The 22046-nt window shown below is 40.0% G+C and overlaps 2 protein-coding genes across 2 annotated transcripts in view; one reads left to right on the top strand and one right to left on the bottom strand.

The window, feature by feature from the left end:
- Nucleotides 1–22046, top strand: part of LOC118560255 (protein NLRC3-like) — a 943592-nt gene that overhangs the window by 176558 nt on the left and 744988 nt on the right. The gene's annotated exons all lie outside the window — the stretch shown is intronic.
- Nucleotides 1845–6289, bottom strand: LOC118560261 (zinc finger protein 239-like). Its single transcript, XM_036131187.1, has 2 exons — nucleotides 6077–6289; nucleotides 1845–2701 (listed from the first exon to the last, which is right to left on the bottom strand). Exons 1-2 carry the CDS (start codon nucleotides 6194–6196, stop codon nucleotides 1982–1984), a joined length of 840 nt encoding a protein of 279 aa, XP_035987080.1. The 5' UTR covers nucleotides 6197–6289; the 3' UTR covers nucleotides 1845–1981.

Here is a 22046-nt window from a genome sequence, read left to right as displayed (position 1 = left end):
TTCTTTATAGACTTTATTTCTGAGGGGCGTAAAATATATCTGTCATGTATTGTTTTTGATTTCAGTGCAGTTTTAATGCCTGATCGTGTTTCATTAATTAACATCCAAAGTAGATAAAGTAATAAAGTCAGGAACAGCTTCTTCCCAGGAGCTGAGGGCTGTCGCCCCCTGCTGGCAGGCGGTGGTCCTACATTCACATGTTAATCCAGTTATTGTCAGATCGGCCTCTGCTGAGTTTGTCCATCATGTTGTGGACAGAAATGGTTTAGAGAAACAATTAAACCACCGCAGGAAGTCCACTTAATATTTAATCAGTTTCAGGCTCATAGGTTGTTTAGACTGAGAGGCAAGAGACTACAGTTTAAGTTAACAATTTTATTTACAAGAAATTTTATTTGGTTCTGTCTATAAAAAACAGAAATGTCAAAATTTAAGTCAAATAAAAATAAAGCAGCTAGGAGCTGAGGTGGAGACAACTAAGGGGTAAATTAAAGTAACACATGTAGCAGAATAAGAGGAAAAATACACCTGAAACCAGGAGGAACACCAGCCTGTTGCCTGTTGCCTGTACTATAAGAGTACAACCTGAAAGGTGTCAAGTAACTTTATTTTCATTTACCCTGGTCTCTGAGAAAATGACCTGCCCATTTGATTTCATTTAATGCAGCTTTCAGAAAATTTATCTCACTTTTAGGAAGCCGTACTTGCTCAGATGCTTTATTAAAATAATGAACAAACCAGTTTTTGGGTAATTTTCCTGGAAAAGGTCTTAAGTTATAATTTTCACCTATTGCTGAACACCAAATACACGTTTCTGATGATTTACTCATCCTAGCGGATCAGTTCAGATCCTGACGAGTAGTTAATAATTTTAACTGTTTACATTTAACTGTTTATATTAAAATCACCAAAAAGTTTTTGTTTTTTTTCCAATCGCATTCATGAAGAATAGTCTCCAGTTTTCATTAAAATGCTGGAGGTTGATTGATTGACACATTTATACTTTATTATTTCATATAGACACACAATAGACTGAAAAACAGCAGTCTGAGTATCATGGTGTTTATAGCGTGGGCTAGTTAGCTCCTAGATGGGCTTTTGTAGCCAGTCTATTTAAAAACTACTAAAAGTGAAATGTGATAATTATGTAAAATAATAAAACAGTATTGATGACATATGGAAAATCTAAAACAAAAGCATGAAGATAAAAAGAATGCATCAGGTGTGACTACAATGTTGTTTTTGACATAGTTTGTTTTTTTGAACATAAAACTGGTGACAGACTTTAAAGTGACAGGAAGTGAGATCCAAACTGCTGATCCTCAGAGCTTTGAGGTAAACATGTTCCAGCTGTGGACCCGGCACCTTTCATCACAGCTGGATGTCCCGCCTTAACCCTCATCACTGCAACGTGATTGGCCCAGACCGTTTTTGGTCTGGAAACAAACTGCTGGAGCGGTACAAGATGGATTCTCCTGTGTTTGACCACACAAATACTGCAGGAATTCATCTTGCAGGTAAGGTTAGTGGCTTCCCACAAGCTGAAACTGTCCCTGGTCTGACTGGATCAGACTGAAAGGTCAGAAATTTATTCCATACGGGCTTTTCTGGCACTAAGAAGCAGAGCTGCAGTCTCTGTCAATATTTAGCCCTCATGAGCACCAAGAAGCTCGTAAAATAAAAGGATTTTGATGCTAACTGGACGAGGCCAGAGAAAAGTGACTCTCAGAGAGCTTTTTGTGAAGTCTGCCATATTTATTTTTCAGTTTCATGGAGGGGAGCTCAATATGAAGCAACAGTGTGGAGACGAGTCGCAGAAGAAACACAGCTGAGAAACCATCCTGTTGATTTATGAACTCGTTTTTATTCCAACCTGCCAGACAGAGGAGGTACAGCAGGTAAATTAACTCATCATCAGTAACAGATCAGCTACAGAACCACAGTAACTCTGAGCTGCTGTCTTCAGATCCCAGTTTGGACCTCAGTCTGCCGCCGGTTCCTGAGTGCTGTGATGTTTCTGCTGATGTACAGTCAAAGCTTGGTTCTGCTTGAAGGTCTTCCCACAGTGGTCACACCAGTAGAGTTTCTCCACGGTGTGCAGCTGCCTGTGAACATCCAGGATGTACTTCTGAGCAAAGCTTTTCCCACAGTGCCCACAGCTGAAGGGTCTCTCTCCGCTGTGGATCCTCTGGTGTTTCCTCAGAGAACACGGTCGGGTGAAGGTTTTCCCACACTCCTCACACCAGAAGGGTTTCACTGCGCTGTGCGTCTGTCTGTGGTTCCTCAGGTTGCTGCCGTCCCTGAACGCCTTCCCACACTCCTCACAGACGTGTGGTTTGTCTCCGCTGTGGATGCGCTGGTGGACCTTCAGGTTGCTGAGTTTGGAGAAGCGTTTCCCACAGTCCTGACAGGTGTGAGGCTTCAGGCCGGCGTGGACCTGCTGCTGGTGGAGCTTCAGAGATTGTCTCTGGGTGAAGGTTTGTCCACACTGCTCACAGCTGAAGGTCTCCTCCACAGTGTGGATGTTCTGGTGCCTCTTCAGGTGGGCGGCCTGAGCGAACTTTGTCCCACACAGACCACAGGTGTGTGGTTTCTTCCCTGTGTGAGTCTTCTCATGTTTCCACAGGCTGGAAGCTCTGCTGAAGACCTTCTCACAGTGCTGACAGCGGTGACCCTCTGCTTCCTCCTGGTCTTCCTCCTTCTGTAATAAAAACAACAAAGAGTCAGATAATTTTAACCAGATCAGGAACCAATGAAATCTCTGCTGTAGACTCAGTCCCAGTGGCATTTTATTCGTAGCTTACAGAGACAGAGCGGCTCAGCTGAGCTCATCGCTGCTGCTGCTGTGTGGACATTTGAACTTATTTCCAAACAAATACAAGAAGTTAAATTAATTTCTGTTGGGTAAGTCATGACTGAAGTCAACACCGGAGTTAACATTCATGCTAGGAGGGTTAGCTACAGCAGCTAGCAGCAGAACCGAGCAGAACCGAGCCCGGTGGTTCTGAGCTGCTGTGGTTTCCTCTCCTAGTGTCCAGCCTGACATCAGGGCTCATATTTATCACATTTATCACATTTATCACGTTTATCAGCGCTTATGTTCATGTCTGAACTCTGAGTTAACTGAATGGACGCAGCACTACACTGTGTTGCCAGATCTGACAGTTTCCAGCCCAAATCAACATAAAACCTGCTCAACTAAAATATCTCAACCTTTCCTGGACTTGTGTAAAGCGTTGAACTGTTAAACACAAAGAACATGACATTAGTGCACAAAACAAAGAAAAACATGGCGCACACAGGCTCCCCACAAAATGTGCAGTCATCTGTGGCGTTAGCATTCATAGTGACACTTTATTAACATATTAATCACAGATGATGTCGGGTTGGACTCATTTCAGAGATAAATTAACTGCTAAAATGAGTTCAAGGAGACGGTGTTTTATTAAAATATGAAAGTTTTTAGTTTTCTGCCACACAATGACGACTACTTTGTTTACTTTGACTACTTTTATTTTGTTATTAATTCTTTCTAACAGCCGCTAAATGTTGTGAAAAGCTTCCCAATTTTAAAAACTATTAATAATCAGCTATTTTTCAGCTCAATGTGTTTAATAGACGCCCAGTTGGGTGGAAACTAGCCCTGTCTGGCCACACTGACTCACTTTTGCTTAATTTAAATTAGAATCAATATCAATATCATTAGATTATTGACATTATTTCCTCAGCACTGTAGCAGGGGCCACAGAGCCGCTCAGTCTGAAGCACAGAAAAGGTTTTTAGAAAAGGTGCGCCCCCTGAGGAAACGAGGTGTAGAACACATGTAGATCACAGCAGAACGTAGGTCAGACATGTCTACAGCAGAGGTCTTCCACCCTGGTCCTCAGCACCTGTCCTCCATGCTTTAGGTGTCTCCTGTCTCCACACACCTGACCTCCATATATGACTGAGCTCATACAATCATTTCATTTAGGTCAGGCAGACCAGAGACACCTAAAGCATGGAGGACAGGGTTCCTGAGGACCAGGGTTGAAGCATAGACATTATATACGTAGACGCGTCATTGGGCGGGTTCTGCCTATGCTGCGATGCGTCAGAGCGTCCGCCATCTTAAATGTGGCAAATCTGCAGTTACTCAGTCACTTAAACAGTATCAGAGGGACTTTAATCTCTGAATATACTTTGTATTCGTAGTATTTTTGTTTTTGTAATATTACAAGTTTATTTTCGTATCCCTTTAGCTTCATTCTCCCGACTTTATACTCGTAAAGAATAAAAATAATTAAAATAATCTAACCTGGCCCTATTACTCCAGGAGTGAAATAATTCTGCAAACTGTGACTATTCTGGAAATGTTCCCTCTTAATTCTCATAATATGACTTTTTTTCATAACATTATCACTTTTATGTTTTTTTTTAACTTTATTGTCCTAGGTCTTTTTTTCTCATATTATTAATTTTACTTCTTTAATACTCCCCCAAAAAGTCTGTTCCTAAAGGTTCACATGTGACACGGTTTTATGAAATAATGAAGACCACAATGTTTAGATTTAACAAATTGATCCTTATATTCATATATATATATATATATATATATATATATATATATATATAGATAGATAGATAGATAGATAGATATAGATATAGATATATATAAACAGCTATTTATTTGGCTTATTTATAATACTTGAAAATCTATATATGCACATCTATGTCTAAATAAAATAGTCTGTACTCTATGCAAGCTAAAAACCTTGAAATAGAATGGTCTTCACAGCTTTTTTCTAGTGTTGCCACTCTGCAGCTTTAGTGTGTCCAGTTCTGCAACATGGTGCAGCCTTAGTTTATAGAAGGCAGATACAAGTAGTGAAATCAGCCAGAATACATTTCCATGCAGCACAGGAATGAGGCATCTTCTCTGATTCACGTTCACAATAACTGAACACAACTTTTTTCTGCCACACACAATATGGCGGTGACGTTGACGTGAGAACCTGCGCCCTATGACGCGTCTACGTATATGATGTCTGTGGTGGAAGAACCTGGTCTAAAGTCAACAGGAACGATTCAGTCAGACAGCAGAAAAATCTAAACCTATGAATTTAATCAGGCATCAGTGTGGACACCTACAACCTTCAATGTTATGTTTATTCATTATTACACATTACTGTGAGTTTGGTGAAGCTGCAACATGCTAGCAGGAAGTTTATAATTATTTTAAAGATAAAACATAAATTTAGCACATTTTACTAAAGAGTAGTATTAGAAAATGAATTCAGATTATTATAATGATAATAAATAATCTAAGTGTATTTTACTAAAGAGTAGTATTAGAAAATGAATTCAGATTATTATAATGATAATAAATAATCTAAGTGTATTTTACCAGAGTAGTATTAGTAAATTAAATCATATTATTATAATGCTCAGGAGGAGCTGCTGTGGGCTAAAAGTCTGATGTCACATGTTATTACAATTTTAATTATATATTATGTATTTTAATGATAAAACATTCTGTTCTGCCTTTTGTTAAAGGCAGCAAGAAATGTATGCCGTGAATAAATAAATTAATAGGATATTAAATAAACTCATAGCTTCAGAATCAGAAATACTTTAATAATCCCAGAGGTGTTTAAAATTAGTCAGAGGAAATCTATGCTAAAACCAGTTAGAAAGGTTTTGGGTTTATATTTAATCAGAGTGAGACCTCTCACCTTTGTTAGATCCCTACGTGAATTACGTGACATAGTGAGACCTCTCACCTTAAAAAGATCTTTGACGTATTTTTCTGCGGTAAAATCTGCTTTTCAGCGACTAAACTGGATAAAATGTTAAAGTTTAATCTGTTCTACGCGCTCCTGCCTCAGAAAATATTCATCTTTAAACCAAATTAAACCAGATTTATGAGTAAAGGTTCCTCAGAGAACCCTAGTAAAGGCTGTGGGGAACCTTCTCATTTTGTCCGCTGTCTGGCTGCACGTGGTCACGTGGTGTGAGGACAGCACACAGGTTCTGGTTCCAGAGGTGTCGGTTCGGTCCCACCAGCAGAACTTCTTTCTTTACCAAAGTCTCTAACCTGGTGGATGTACCCGGAGGTTCTGGTCCTCAGGGTCCGGGACTCTGAGCTGTGGGTCGGGGAGAGCAGAGGAGGAGCCGCTCTGGTTCTCCTGGACCGGTTCTGGTTCGGCTCATCCATTCCCGCTTAGGAAGCCCAGCAGCTACAGCCGGTACCGAACTTCTCCACCTAACTGCTTATCGGACCTCGTTCTGTGTGTTTGCGCATGCGCAGGGAGGAAAGGAAGTGGCTTCTGAAAATATTTTCAAAGTAAAAGCTTCGGCCTGATCCCCCAAGCTGCCTTTTATTTATTTATTTATTTATTTATTTATTTATTATTGTCTCCTGTCTGGCAGTGCAGCAATAATAAATGTTGTCTTAATGCCAGAAAGAGTCCAACAGGTTTTACCTTCACCAGTGGAGCCTTACTGCTGTCACCATAGAGCTCTGCTTGGTTTATACATGCAAGAAGCTTTATTATAATTTATTCTGGGACTATTTCATGTTTAATGGACACAGAAACTGGTAGATGAGGACAAAAGGAGAGAAACAGATGAGATAAAATGCTAAAAGGGAGAAAAGGTGAAAGAGGAGAGGAAAGGAAAGAGAGAGTTATATAACATCCTCTGAGTCTGCTTCAGCTGCTTCAGCTGGTTGTCGTTTTAGGACATTCTCCGGTTTAGGGAACATACAATAAACAACAAGAAATAATCACTGAGCACAGGTAATAACACGACTAACACCATTTTTTATATTTTCTATTAAATTAAAGCATCTAAAACACCAGAGTCTTTCTGCTCTGCTAGGATTCGCTCCACGTTCCACACGTCTGTCCTGTTTAAAAATGAAAGTAAAGAATGAAACATTCCTGATAGTTAATGTGGAATATTCTTAACCTTAATATACAGAACAGAATTTTTGCCAAATGGGACAGCCTCCGCGCATCGTTGTGACGTCACCGGCCTTAAAATGTGTCCTTCGAAGGACGCAGCCTGCGAGGGGGCCCACAGACATATATATATATATATATATATATATATATATATTATATATTATATTATGTCTATGAGGGGGCCAAGATGGCAGCCTGCACACACGCTTCGCTGTGAGCTCCTCCGAGTTTTGTGCACCACTTACCTATAAACTGCGGTAAACTTAACGGAACATCACTTTCAAGAACTGGTATGTGAACAAAAAGACAATAAGAGAGTTAAAGTCCAGCCCGTTATCGATGCTGAGAAGCCTTTTCTTTTACTTTTTCAACCTCTTCTACTTTCCCCGAGCTAACTAGCCAAAGACTAACGCTAGCAACATGACGAAAGGTAAAGAAAAAAAAGGAACATTTTGATGGACTGGAGTGATGATTCTCCGCTCAGCTTATGCTCCCCTTTACCTGACACTCCTCTCTCAAGTCCTGTCTCCAAGAAAGCATGCTCCAAAGACAATGATGAGGTTTCCAATGCAGACATACTGAGAGCTATTCAACAGTTAACAAGCAGGTTCATATCTCTCAGCCATAACACTGAAGAGATAGTAGCTATCAAAGAAAACATGGAAGGAATCAAACACAAAACAAAGACAAATAATGACAAGCTACAAATGGTGAACCACCGGCTCAGTGAACAAGATGAAAAGATTGAAGAAGCAGAGCGTTACAGCTGGAATCTAAAACTTTTCAACCTACCAGAATCCACCAATGAATCCATGGAAGATCTAAGGAATCAGGTCTTCCAGATTTTTGGGCAGATGGCTCCAGAAGAAAAGAGCAAGCTGGGATTTCTCGTCGACACGATTCACAGAGTTGGACGTCCCAGAGATGACAGAAGTCCTCGTCCTGTGATAATCCAATTCACCATGCGCACCTTCAGGCAGAAAATATGGAAATCCTTGATGACCGCCGCCGTGATGAAAGAGAAAAAGCTGCGACTTACGGAGGACCTGACCTATGGTGAAAAACAGCGACGCAATAAACTTTGGCCACTTGTTGAAAAAGCTTGCAAAGATGGAAAGAAGACAGCATGGCGTGGTCCTGATTCAATTCAATTCAATTAAATTTTATTTATATAGCGCTAAATCATGAAACATGTCATCTCAAGGCACTTTACAAAGTCAAGTTCAATCATATTATACAGATTGGGTCAGATTATACAGATTGGTCAAAAATGTCCTATATAAGGAAACCAGTTGATTGCATCAAAGTCCCGACAAGCAGCATTCACTCCTGGGGAACCGTAGAGCCACAGGGAGAGTCATCTGCATTGTACATGGCTTTGCTGCAATCCCTCATACTGAGCATGCATGAAGCAACAGTGGAGAGGAAAACTCCCCATTAACGGGAAGGAAAAACCTCCGGCAGAACCGGGCTCAGTATGAACGGTCATCTGCCTCGACCGACTGGGGTTACAGAAGACAGAACAGAGACACAACAAGAGAAACAAAAAAGCACAGAAGCACACATTGATCTAGTAATCTGTTCTACATTAGATGGTAGTAGCGGGTGAGCCGTCTTCTCTGGATGATGTCACAGTTAACAGAACGCCAGACCAGGTGTACCTACTATGAAGAGAAAAGAGAGAGAACAGAAAGTTAAAGCTGTAATGACAACACATAATGCATAATTGAAGAACAGTAGAACTCAATAGAGTGAGAAAATTAGATCCTGATAGCAGTGATTCTCTTTCCCTCGATCATGTGATCATCAAGGGAAAGAGAATCACTGCTGACTCTTTGAAAGATGTCTAGCGTGACATTCATGGGTCTGTCGTTTTCTCCTCACTTATAGAACTGATTGTTTTGTTCTGGTTTTCTATTGGGGAGGAGGCCGGGGGGGGGGGGGGGGGGGGGGGGGGGGGGGAGAAAAAGTCAAAATGTTTGTTGACATCTTCTTTAATTGTTAACTGTTCAAAAACATTTTATGCAATGCATTCCAGTTTGACTTGCATAACATAGTTAAACTGATTAATGGTGCCTAAACTTCAGAGTTTAAACTTCAGAGTTCACACCTCGAAGCCTTTGCACTAGCAAGCCCTTTTTTTAGGGCTTACATTATCTTTTTTTTTTTGTTCTTCAGACATTGTGCTCTTAAATATTTTTTTTTTTTTCTTCACTGGAATGGATGTTTTTAATTTTAACACATTGAAGATAGTTTCAGTTAATGTTCGTGGATTGAGAAAAGCAATATTCCTTTTTCTTCAAAAAACAAATGCTAATATTATCCTCTTACAAGAAACACATTTATGTGGGGAGATCAAGCACACTTTTGTCATGCTACACATAATTCTGCTTGCGTTGCATTTCTATTTAATAGGTTTACAGGTGATATGTTAGAAATGTACAACTCTAATAATGGTAGGTGGTGTATCATCTTATCTTATTCAAACTGGACAATACCCTTTTTATAATATGTAATGTATACGGTCACAATGAAATCACTCATGCCAGAACTATGTTTACAGAAATCACATCCAAAATAAGGGAATTACAAAATAAAAATAAAGAGGCACTCCTGATCATTGGTGGAGATTTTAATGATGCTCCAGATGATCGGATAGACAGGATTCCAGAGAGAGTTTCCCAAAACTTTCGTTTCAAAGCCACACATTTTATGAACCAAGAGTTATCAATAATAGATGCATGGTGTTTCTTTTATCCAGATTGCTCAGAATTTACCTGGTCTAATACTAGAGGAACTTCACAATCCAGAATTGATTTATGGCTAACCTCCTCTTCATGCTTAGAATATATTTCAGAAATTAATCACTCTTACGCGCCTTTATCTGATCACAAACTTATCTCAATACATTTAAATGTTTCTAAAGAGAACAGCAAAAATTTAAGGGGATACTGGAAATTAAATAATAACCTGCTTCAAAATAAAGATTTTCAAGACTCAGTTAAATTGATAGCTTCACAGATATTTCCTAAAAATGACATGAACCATATCCAAAAATGGGAATACTTTAAATTTAAAATGAGAGAAACTGCCATCTTCTGCAGTAAAAATATCAAAAAAGCCAAAGACAAAAAAGAAAAGCAAATTATGGAAGAGTTGAAAACCTTTCTAAATAAAAAAAAATCTGTCAGAAGAGGAACAAATCAGATTGTTACAGCTCCAGGGTGAAATTGACAATTTATATACCGAAGCTGCTAAAGGTGCATTTATTAGCTCTAGGGCTAAATGGTTGGAACATGGTGAGAGAAACTCTAGCTATTTTTTTGCTCTCGAAAAACGCAATAAAAAAAGATCTAACATTTCGGCACTGAAAATAGACAATAAATTAAACACCAATCCCAAAGACATAGCAGAACCTATCTGTGCTTTCTATGAGGACTTGTATAAATCTAAATATGAACCAGAACATTGTGAAAAAGTCTTAGATAGTATTAAGGACTCTATCCCAAAAATTGGAGACCCATCACACTCCTGAATGTAGATTATAAATTATTTGCAATGGTCTATTGTAGGCGCTTAAAATCTAATCTTGGAGATTTAATAAGTGAATGCCAAACAGGCTTTATGTCTAACCGACACATCAGTAATAACATCAGATTAATGTTAGATTTACTTGACTACTCGGATCATGTGGAATCACAAGCAGTTATTGTATTTCTAGATTTCTACAAAGCTTTTGATACGTTAGAACACCCCTTTATTTGTAATACATTGAAGTTAATGGGATTCGGAGAAAATTTTATCCCAATTGTTAAAATGTTATACAAAGACATTAACAGTAATATAATGATTTATCCCACCACCTCTAAAAGATTTCCAATTAGCCGTTCCATCCGTCAAGATAAGATAAGATAGGATAAGATAAGATAAGATAGTCTTTATTGATCTCACAATGGAGAAATTCACTCGTCACATCGGTTCATACAAGAAGGTGCAGAGTAGGGAAGGTGCATTCAGTTATATACAGTGAATCTTCATATCTACAATGGATCAGAAAGAATACCAAAAAATACAAAAAAAAGGAAATAGGAATGGGCATATGATGTCTCATTTACATTCTTAGTGGTCTATATATATATATATAAACATATCTATATACTTATATATATACATATATCTATACGCCTACATACATACGTACCTACCCGTATATATGTGCATATACATTCGTGTATACATTTGTACATACATACATACATGTGAGAGAGCAGGCTTAAGAAAATTTAGCGATCTATATATAGATGGTATTTTTGCTACCTTTGATGCCATTTCCTCTAAATTTAACCTACAGCGTTCCTCCCTATTTCGATATCTCCAGATTCGTGATTTTGTTCGCAACATTAGTCCTTGTTTTCCCAATTTACCTCCAAAGGGAGGAATAGACATAATTTTGCAAACTTCAACACAGTGTAGCGGTCTCATCTCAAAAATTTATAATAACATTTCATCACTCAATGCAGTAAAGATCAATGAGATCAGAGCAGAATGGTCAGAAGAACTTGGAATACACATCTCTGATGAGACCTGGAATCACGCATTACGTAGAGTAAATGGGTCAACTTCATGTGCTCGACTTGGACTTATTCAGTTCAAGGTCCTTCATAGGATTCATTACAGTAGAGCTTGACTCTCAAGGATTTACTCTACAGTCAGTGAAACCTGTGCTCGTTGCCATATAGCTAAGGCAAATTTAACTCACATGTTCTGGTCATGTAACAAACTGTGCAATTTCTGGTCCACAATTTTTCAGATCATAGCCGAAGCTTTCGAAATAGGTATCCAACCCAGTGCTGTATTGGCGATATTTGGAATTCCAGGGGAGGGTATAACACATGATTTTAAAAATGTACTGGCTTTTTCAACTCTTCTCGCCCGAAGAAGAATACTATTAGCTTGGAAATCAGAACACCCACCCAAGGCTTCTCTTTGGTTGAAAGATCTGTCCCTGTTTCTTAAGTTAGAAAAGATTAAATTTTGTGTTAGAGGTTCGGTCCAAAAATTTTATAAAACTTGGGCCCCTCTATTATCTTATGTCGAGAGACTGGATGCCCTCCCCCGAGACTGAAAGTTGAACGGGAGCTGGTTCTGTTGTGTGTGTGCCTGTGCCCCCGGCCTGGCGGCCTCGTGGTCCCTTGTGGTTTTTGCTGTGGACAATGATTGTCAACCTGTACAATTTTTAAGTATCCATGTCCTGTCTTGGTTTGTGTGCTCATGCCTGTGCAGACGCTTGTTTATATGCTGTCCACGTTTTTGAGTTCTACTTTATGCTTGTGGTTTTTCAGCTGTATAATTAATAAAAATAATCTTTAAAAAAAATAATACATACATACATGTGTTGTTGTGGCCATTTATGATATATTTTTTGGATTGTATTTTCTAACAATTTAGTTTTCTTCTTTTGGGTAGTTGGAATATATTTAAGTTAGTTTAGAACCAAAATTTGTAATTAATTTTTAGATTTGAAATGTTTAGATTACGTTGTTAATTGTTAGACCCTCCCATTAATTTGAGTAATTAAGAACACACCGGGTGCTTGGTGCAGATCTATTGTTTGGTAAATGTCTGGTGTGGACGGGAGGTTTTGTAAATGATTTTTTTTTTTACCACTTTTAGAACTTCAAACGGCAAATTGAGATTATTTTTTAGTTTTTTAGTTGTAAGACATTTTTTAGTTTTTATTTTGTCTATATTTTTTCAAGAAATAAATCCCATATTTTTACAAACTAATGAAGTAAGAAGTGCGTGCAAATCAAACCACCTGTTACCACCCACAGCCTATGTTGGAATTTTGTTTTTTTTGGAACATGGAAGGCCGCGACACAAACCTTTAAACATTAGAATGCTGTGAGCAGTAACTCATTGTTTCTCTTTAAAAACATCTCCCCCTGAACATTGAACTGCTCCACTCTGCTCTAGATAGATGTTTTATGAGACTTTAAACCTGTTTCAGTCATCTAACATTAGTTTAATAATAATAATAATACACCCAAGCATAATTTTAACCCAAAGTAAATCAACCCTTTAACATGTATCTTGTTCTTGTTCTCATGTGTTTAGTTTATCCTTGAAAAACTTTAAGCAGACATTACTCTGAGTGATTTTCTTACATTTTAATTTATCTATTATTATTATTAACTCTTTTTCTGCCTTCTTACACATTTAGGATTAAATTATAATCACCCAGTGATCTATAAATCCTTATTTTATGTTTGCACTGTCTTGTTCTAGCAGATTAAAAATCCCCGTTCTAGAATTTGCTTTTTTGTTTCATCAATCACTGTCTGTTCTGATTATTGAAAAAATTGTGCAGTTCCTTTAAACCCTCTTAAATATTGAATACCCATTGGTAAATGATCAGCTTTAAGTCTTGCCCCTCTTTTAATTCTTTGTTTAGCCTTAGTATCTGCACCTTAAATTGACGAATAGTGGAATTCTTTGTATAAACACTTCTCTGTGTCCGTATTTGTTTAGGCCTCTATAATTTTGTTCTTTGCATTTTAAGTGTGAACCTGGTCAGGATAGAGAAAGTCATCTCCGATGCTCCTTTTGGCAACCCCAGCAAACCCAAAAACAAAAATGTTCACTGTCAGTGTTAGGTTATAGGTAATCCCTGTGGGAACACGACGTCGTCTCCTCTGTTCAACCTGGTTTCAAGCGCCTGGGACATCGAAACACTCCACCACCTGCGACAAATCTTTGACATTTTCAAACCACAGCAGCCATTCCTGGGTGTCCACACCCCCTGTCTGAAATGTCTCTCGTCGTAAGCCCAGGCTTTCAGTTTATCTCCTGTTAAGTGTCCCCCTTTAGAGCCCATTTACCCCAAAGAGTCCAAGAGTGTGTTCTAGGTGCGTTTCCTGAACGCCAACCTCTCCATGTCATGTTCGTGAAACCTCGTAGTTGAATTCCATCACCTGTGAAGCATAGCAGTCATGCATAGTTCTTTTCAAGATTTTCTTTATCACAGCAGGAGTGTCACTGTCTGATGCCATTGCAGCTCTGATGTTCCTCAGAGCCAACCTTCATGCATCGATATCATGTTGAAGCTGTTATCCTCCCACCATCATCTTGTGTCCAGGAGTCACTTCTGCTGTCCTGACCAGATACCAAATGTCCAACTAATCTAATTGATCTAATTGACCTCATTACTTTTCTGCATGTACAAGAGGACGATCGTTAGATTATCCTGGTCTAAAAGACCACTAGGTTAATAGATGGCTAAACTATGTTTATGTGGGTTTATTTCTTCTGGATGTTTTAACATGTAGTTAAAGAACAACTATTGTGCTATTTTGTGTTCAAACAGATAGTTGTTAAGTCTCCTCACACCTTTTAGGTAACTGCGTACACTTCCACACTATTTACACTGGTGCTTTAATCCCTAATTTACCCAAGTTATTTATTAGAATAAGGCATTATTCTAAACTTGCAGTTTTATCCATTTAAGTCCTTAACCTTTGTGGTGCTTTATTGATGTCTGCCAGAGTGGCAGATTTTACAGGCATCCTAATTATTTGATTCCTATTTGCGCCCCTGCTTACTTTAAGATACCCAGTAAATGTTGTGCTCACAATTTCTCCTTCGCTTCAACGGTTAGCCTTAAAGGTTCAGAGTTTATTCTGCTTATATTGAAAAATTAATTTGCTCACTCGTTCGTTCATTCGTTTATGCTATTAACTGTTGCTGTAATGCCTACTTTAACTTTTTCACCCACTAGTTTTTTCATAATCATAATTATCGCTCATTGATGTAAATTTACTTTTCCCATATCATCTGAATTGCATACATTGTTCTTATCCACTTTCCTTTTACGTTTAAACGGCCCCTCTATATCCCTCTCCTTAATTTAATCACCAATATTCATAAGTTGTCAAACCTGTTTTGGTTTAGCATAATTTCTGAAGCTGCTCTATGCTTTCATCACGTAACTTAATATTTTGGTGCAAAATGAATTTCTTTTAGCGGTGTCCCCTGTTTCTTCTCGTGCACCTTGTGTTTTACGAAGCTTATTGTCTCTTAAAGGCGCCTCTTTGAATCTTATTCAAAACCCCCTGTGGGGTTAATAAAATTCCAAAACATATCTATATGTATTTTAAATGATTTAAATAAAAACTTTGTTTGAAAAGTAAAAGAAAATCCTTCTTATCAGCGGCCCAAAATCTCTACCAGCTTTTTTTCCAGACCAGTACCACTTGTCCGAATGCGTTTGACCCTCTTATCGCTCGCTAATAACAGCTCTGACTTAAAACAATTAACATCCTAGGGGTTTAATAATAATCTTGATTGCTTTTAATCTGAAAGTTTTCTACTAAGAGCATCCGCCAATGTGTATGTTTCTAATGTGTGTTTTGTTTTTTAATTGTGTGCAGAAAAATCTGATGTGAAATGCAGAAGGGGTATGTAGCGAACGCAGTTACATAAGCATTTTTTTTGTGTGAATTTATTTTATTTTTTGTGAATATGAATATGTTTTACTTTTAATATCTATTTCATATTTGTGTATTTTTTTATTAATACGTACATACTTCGGGGAAATATTGTAATAATGTCAGATGGAGACGTCACTGATTGGGTCATCACTTTCTCGCGTGATGTCTTTGATGTAAAAATTCTGAGTTTTGTTTATACTCAGTCGGCGTGTGCAAGAGTTAAGGCAAGAGACTGAAATATAGAAGAAATGGACTTGTAAGGACTTCTAGCAACTCCTAACCTTCGGTTTGGAGGGGCATACGGTATGGACAATTGAGAGAATTTATGTTTGTTTAATAAGTTTCAGCTGATAATTCATATAAGAGAACATGACGGTTTCACTGATGAATATTTTCCACCGTGTATTTTGCAGTGTTCACGGTGGTCTTGGGCGTTTGTATGACGGAAAATCCTGTAATAAACGTTTGGAACGTTTATTGGGGAGAAGAAGAAAAGACCGTTGCAGCTTGAAGATAACAACTCGTCGTCGACTCGAAGTGACAGCTCGTTGACCCTTAGAAGACTACAGCTCGCCTGCAGCTGAAGAAAAATACAGCTCGTCTTTCCACCTCTACAATCTACGAGGGCCATTGCGATTGCATTAACTTGCAAAACATAGCGTCGGCTTGCAACGAGGACAAGGATTGAGATGGTGCCGTTTCCACAAGTCACCACAAAAGAGCAACAGCGCGCCGTGGTCGTGAGTAGTAGCCTAACACCAGCCCTAGGATTTCAGGTTTTTCAGTTGATAAGAAAAGGACATTATAACTTGTAAATATATGAATTTAAGTGTGAAAGGCCATTTTGTGCATATTTGTATGAATATTTCTGGCCTGTGTTAATAAGTAATGTTGGCATTCCTACTTTGGATTTCTTGTTTGGTTTAACATGTGTATGATTGATGTTTGAAATTAATACTGAGGATTACTTGTAGCATAGGTTTTGCTAAGGTTTAAGATTTTGGGTACTACTTTACTTAGTGTTATTTCAAAATAATTCTGAAAATGGATAAAGGCATAGAGAGTGCTCTTGTACTTGAGGGAGTAATTCAGGCTCTTGAAGAAGAAAAAATAGAAACCAAGTTAGAAACTGAAATAGATGAATCATTAAGAGACCAAATGACAGAACGCATTGCTGAAATTAACAGCAGTCTGCAAGCACATAGCATAGAGAGCCAGGAAACAGCTTCTGAACCTAAACAACCCAGGCGATCAGAAAGAGAAAGAAAACCAACTGGAAAGTGGCTTGAGTATGCAAATGAAGAGAGTGCAAAAAAGGAAAGAAAGTTTATGTTAACTTATGTAAGCTTCAAAGGTGAGGTTCAGTACATTAGAAGCAAACTCAAAGAAGAATGTGACAAAGAGCAACTTGAAAGTATGACCGCTACTTTGAAAGAATATGAGTCACACTTAAAACAGGCGTACGAAAGCTTACGCGCATTGTCCACACCAAGCCAAGACATAAGACGGCGAATAGATAGCTGCACCTCAGTAACCAAAGAAGTAGTTGCATTGTTGAAAATGCGCTGCTCAGAGTTAGGCAAAGAGTTTGATGCTGTCGCAGTGAAGGAATCACTCGCTAAATTACTTCAGAGAGATGATGCGAAATTGATATACGGGTCCACTGTATCAAGAGCTGGCGCACATAGCATAGCAGGAAGTCAAGTGTCATTAAAGAAAACAGAAGTAGCAGCACGCTTAGCATCAAAACTTGCTGAAATAAACAGAGAGTGTGAAATAGCTGCAATAAGGAAGGAAGTGTTTGCTAAGCAAGAGAAGTTGAAAATGCTGCAACACCAAAGGGATCTGGAAGCTATGCAAGCTGAATATGATGTGTATGAAGAGGAGGAAATGAAAATGAACGCTGAAACAGGGGAGAAGCAAGAAATAACTCCAAGTCAGCCCCTAGGAGAAAAGAAGAACATAACTATGTCTCCAAGTCAGTTCCAAACTCAGCATAACACAGCTCAATGTGCTCAGACTCTTCGTGACACACCAGTCCCTCCTCGTTCTGAAAACCGGTCAGAGCAAAAAGTGAATGACGCGGCACTAGTGCAAGCTTTCAAATAATCTCTTATGATGACAAGACTTCCGGCACCTGAGCCATCCGTGTTTAGTGGGGATCCTCTCAAATTCACTGAATGGAGAACCAGCTTTAAGGCCTTGATAGAGACTACCTGTACAAGCCCAGCACATAGACTGTTTTATCTCAGAAAATACATCAGCGGAGATGCACTGTCTGTGTTGGAAGGAACTTTTTACTGAAGTGATGAAGAGGCATATACGCAAGCCTGGGATGCACGGATCAAGTGCTATGGCCACCCATTCATAGTGCAAAGAGCCTTTAGGGGTAAACTTAGTAGCTGGCCCAAGATAGGACCAAAAGAGCCACTAAAATTAAGAGAGTTCAGTGATTTTCTTGTGTCATGCAAAAATGCAATGCCTCACATATCAGGTCTTAAAGTTCTGGACGATTGTGAGGAGAATCAAAAGCTACTCCAGAAACTTCCTGACTGGGCAACAGCTCGATGGAATAGACTTGTCACCAAGGAATTGGATGATGGCAAGCCATACCCAAGTTTTGAAGCTTTCTCAAACTTCTTAGCCGAGGAAGCACGCATTGCCTGCAACCCGGTTTCCTCGCTTCATGCTTTGAAGAAGACAGATGAGAAACCAGCCACGGAAGTGAAACGCATCAAGGCCAGAACCCTAGTGACAACAACAAAGGTTGCTCAAGGAAAAGGTCACACAGCTAAGGATTCAGGTGAATCAGCAGGCTCGACAGTCAATTCATCTGCTGCTCAAAATAGGAAGCAAATAAAATGCATATGCTGTCAAGAGAACCACTTCATTTACAAATGTGAAAGGTTTGCTGCTCTGACTCTTGAAGAGAAGAAAGCGTTTGTCAAAACCAACAATATGTGTTTCGCCTGCTTGAGAGTTGGCCATGTTGCAAAAGATTGTCGGAAAAGGGCTACATGCAATGTTTGTAGAAAAGGCCATCCAACTCCGCTTCATGATGAATCGGCTCAAGAGGTAAAGCCTGAAGTAAGCCAACAAAGAGACAGTTTTTCTACTGCTTCATGTAGTATGAACATGACCAATGCTGACCGCACCTCAATGATAGTCCCGGTGTGGCTGTCTAGTTCTGTCAAGAATAGCCCAGAGATCTTAGTGTATGCTCTGTTAGATACACAATAGCAATAGATTTGTCACTGAAGATGTGTGCGAAAAACTGGAAGTACACACTGAGCCAGTTAAACTCAAGTTGTCAACCATGACTGACAGGTCAATAGTGAATTGTCACAGAGCCAGTGGGTTAAAGGTCAGAGGATACAGTTCCGAAGAATGCATAGAACTACCTCCAGCTTACACTCGAGAAGATATCCCGTTGGAGAAGACCAGCATTCCAACTAGGGAAACAGCCAAGGGATGGACACATTTGCCTAGCATAGCTGACGAGATGCCAGACTTGCTAGACTGTCCTGCTGGACTGCTAATAGGCTACGACTGTGTCAGAGCTCTAAAACCGAGAGAAGTCGTTTCTGGAGCTGAGCATGAGCCTTATGCAGTAAAAACAGACCTCGGGTGGAGCGTGGTTGTTGCCAAAATGCCTACTACTGGTGGAGGAACAAATGCTGGAATCTGCTATCAAATCTCTGTAAAGGAAATTCCACCTATTACACCTGCATGTGCAATTAAGGCTCTGGAGAGAGATTTTCAGGATACAAATCCTACAGATGGAACGATCTCTCAAGAAGACATTCAGTTTCTACAAATTTTGAATGAGGGAATTCATCACAATGACAATTGTCATCTGGAGATGCCTCTTCCTTTTAGAGAGCGTCCCCAGCTGCCCAACAACAAGCATCTAGCCACAGTTAGGCTGAAACATCTGAAAGAGAAGATGGACAGAAATCCCAAATATAAGGAGGACTATGTACAGTTCATGATCAATGTTTTCAAGGATGGTGATGCAGAGGAAGTCCATGCAACACCAAAAGATGGGAACACCTGGTACATCCCTCACCATGGGGTGTACCACCCGCGAAAGCCAGAGAAGATCAGAGTTGTCTTCGATTGCTCTGCCAAATATTAAGGCACCTCGTTGAATGACCACCTCCTCACGACCTGATTTAACCAACGCCTTGACTGGAGTGCTGTGTCGGTTCTGACAGTATCCAATTGCGATCAGCTGTGACGTGGAGAAAATGTTCCACCGCTTCCATGTCACTCCAGAAGATTGAGATTTTATGAGGTTCCTGTGGTGGGAAAATGGGAACACAAAGAGTGAGGCCAAGGAATACCGCATGAGGGTGCACATATTTGGAGCGGCATCATCGCCAGGATGCGCAAATTATGGCATAAAATAGCTCGCCACCAAGTATGAGCATGAGTACCCCATGGCAGCAAGCTTCATCCGAAGAAACTTTTATGTGGATGATGGTCTTGTCAGTCTGGATACCGTTGAAAAGGCCAAGCAACTTGTCCATGAAGCAAGAAAAGTCTGTCAGAAGGGACAGCTGCGACTGCACAAGTTTGTTTGCAATAACAGAGCGGTCTTGGAGAGCATTCCAGAGAGTGAGCGTGCTCCAGAAGTCAAGGACGTGGACTTGAACTACACAGAGCTACCAGCTCAGAGAGTGCTAGGAGTGAAGTGGAACATCAACATGGATGTCTTCTCGTTCAATGTGGTCCAAAAAGAAAGAACAGCCACTCGACGAGGCATCTTATCCACAGCCGCCAGCATATATGATCTGCTAGGATTTCTGGCCCCCTACATCTTGATTGGGAAAAGAATCTTGCAAGAAATGTGCAAGCGAGGTGTAGGCTGGGATGAGCCTGTACCGCCAGAACTAAGGCCAAAGTGGGAGACATGGCTCAATGATCTGAACAATCTTCAAACCACTCAAATACCAAGGTGCTTTGTTCCCAACAATCTTGGCACAATCCAGAAGATTGAGCTGCATCACTTTTCTGATGCCAGTAATGATGGCTATGGGCAGTGCTCGTATATCAGGATTGTGGCTGAAGAACAAGTACATTGTACTTTAGTTATGGCCAAGGCTAGGGTAGCACCCATGAAGATTGTCAGTATCCCACGTCTAGAGCTCACCGCTGCCACAATCTCTGCAGCCGTAAGCAAGCTCCTCAGAGAAGAGCTAGACTTGAAACTCGATGCTGAGTTCTTTTGGACAGATTCACAAGTGGTACTTGGGTACATCAAGAATGAGGCCCGGCGTTTTCACGTTTTTGTTGCGAATCGGATCCAAAGGATCAGAGATGCTACTGACCCCAATCAATGGTTTTACATTGAAACAAGTCAAAACCCGGCAGATCATGCTTCTAGAGGACTCAAGGTGGAAGATCTAATGGCCTCAGATTGGCTAAGAGGACCCAAGTTCTTGTGGGAACAAAAAATTGTGACCAACCCAACAACCGCAGAGCTTCTCATAGGTGACCCAGGGGTCAAAGTCCTGAAAACAGATGTTGTGCAAGAAGATGACCTCCTTAAAAGGTTAGCAAGGTTTTCAGACTGGGTCACATGCCTTAACGTTATTGCTCGCATTCAGAGGCTGGCTCAAAGGGACATTTCTGGGCCTGTTACTGTAGAAGAGCGAAAGAAAGCAGCTCTCGTGTTGATCAAGGCGGCACAACAGGAAGCATTTGGAGAAGAGCTGAAACTGCTCAGCCAATCACAAAAACTCAGGAAAACTCACAAAATGTATGAGCTCGACCCGTTTCTTGAGGACGGAGTGCTCAGAGTTGGTGGCAGGTTAAGAAGGTCATCAGCGTTGCTAGAGTTCAAACATCCTGTAATACTCCCTAAAGAAGGCGTGGTAACGCACCTGATACTTGACCATTGCCATAAAAGAACACAGCACCAAGGCCGAGGGCAAATACTGAACGATCTCAGAGCAAACGGCTACTGGATAATGAGTGCTAGTAAAGTTGTTGCCAAGCACATCAAGAATTGCGTGACATGTAGAAGGGTGCCGGGTCGAACTGAAGAACAGCGCATGGCTGACTTGCCTGTTGATCGAATAGAGCCATCTCCTCCTTTCTCGTATACAGGCATCGACTGTTTTGGCCCTTTCTACACAAGGCAGAGCAGAAAAGAGTACAAGAGATATGGACTGTTGTTAACATGCCTAGGCTCTAGAGCCATTCATATTGAGATGCTCGAGGACCTGACAACCGATGCATTTCTAAATGCATTAAGATGCTTCATTGCAATAAGAGGAACAGTCAGACAAATCAGATCAGATCAAGGTACGAATTTCATAGGAGAAAAGAATGAATTGGGAAAGTGCTTGATGGAACTTGACAAGGAAAGGATCGCGACCTATATCGCAAGAAAGGAATGTGATTTTCTGATGAATGTTCCCGAAGCCAGTAACATGGGAGGCATATGGGAGTGTCAGATTCGGACGACCAGAAGTGTTATGAGCTCTGTCCTTGCTCAGGCTAAAGGACGACTGGATGACTCCTCACTAAGAACGTTCTTCTATGAGGCCATGTCCATAGTCAACAGTCGACCACTGACAACAAACACCCTCACTGATCCCAA

This window comes from Fundulus heteroclitus, unplaced genomic scaffold, assembly GCF_011125445.2.
Source record: "Fundulus heteroclitus isolate FHET01 unplaced genomic scaffold, MU-UCD_Fhet_4.1 scaffold_41, whole genome shotgun sequence".
NCBI lineage: Eukaryota > Metazoa > Chordata > Actinopteri > Cyprinodontiformes > Fundulidae > Fundulus > Fundulus heteroclitus.
The sequence above is the reverse complement of the archived record's forward strand: the minus strand, read 5'-3'. Positions and strand labels throughout refer to the sequence as shown.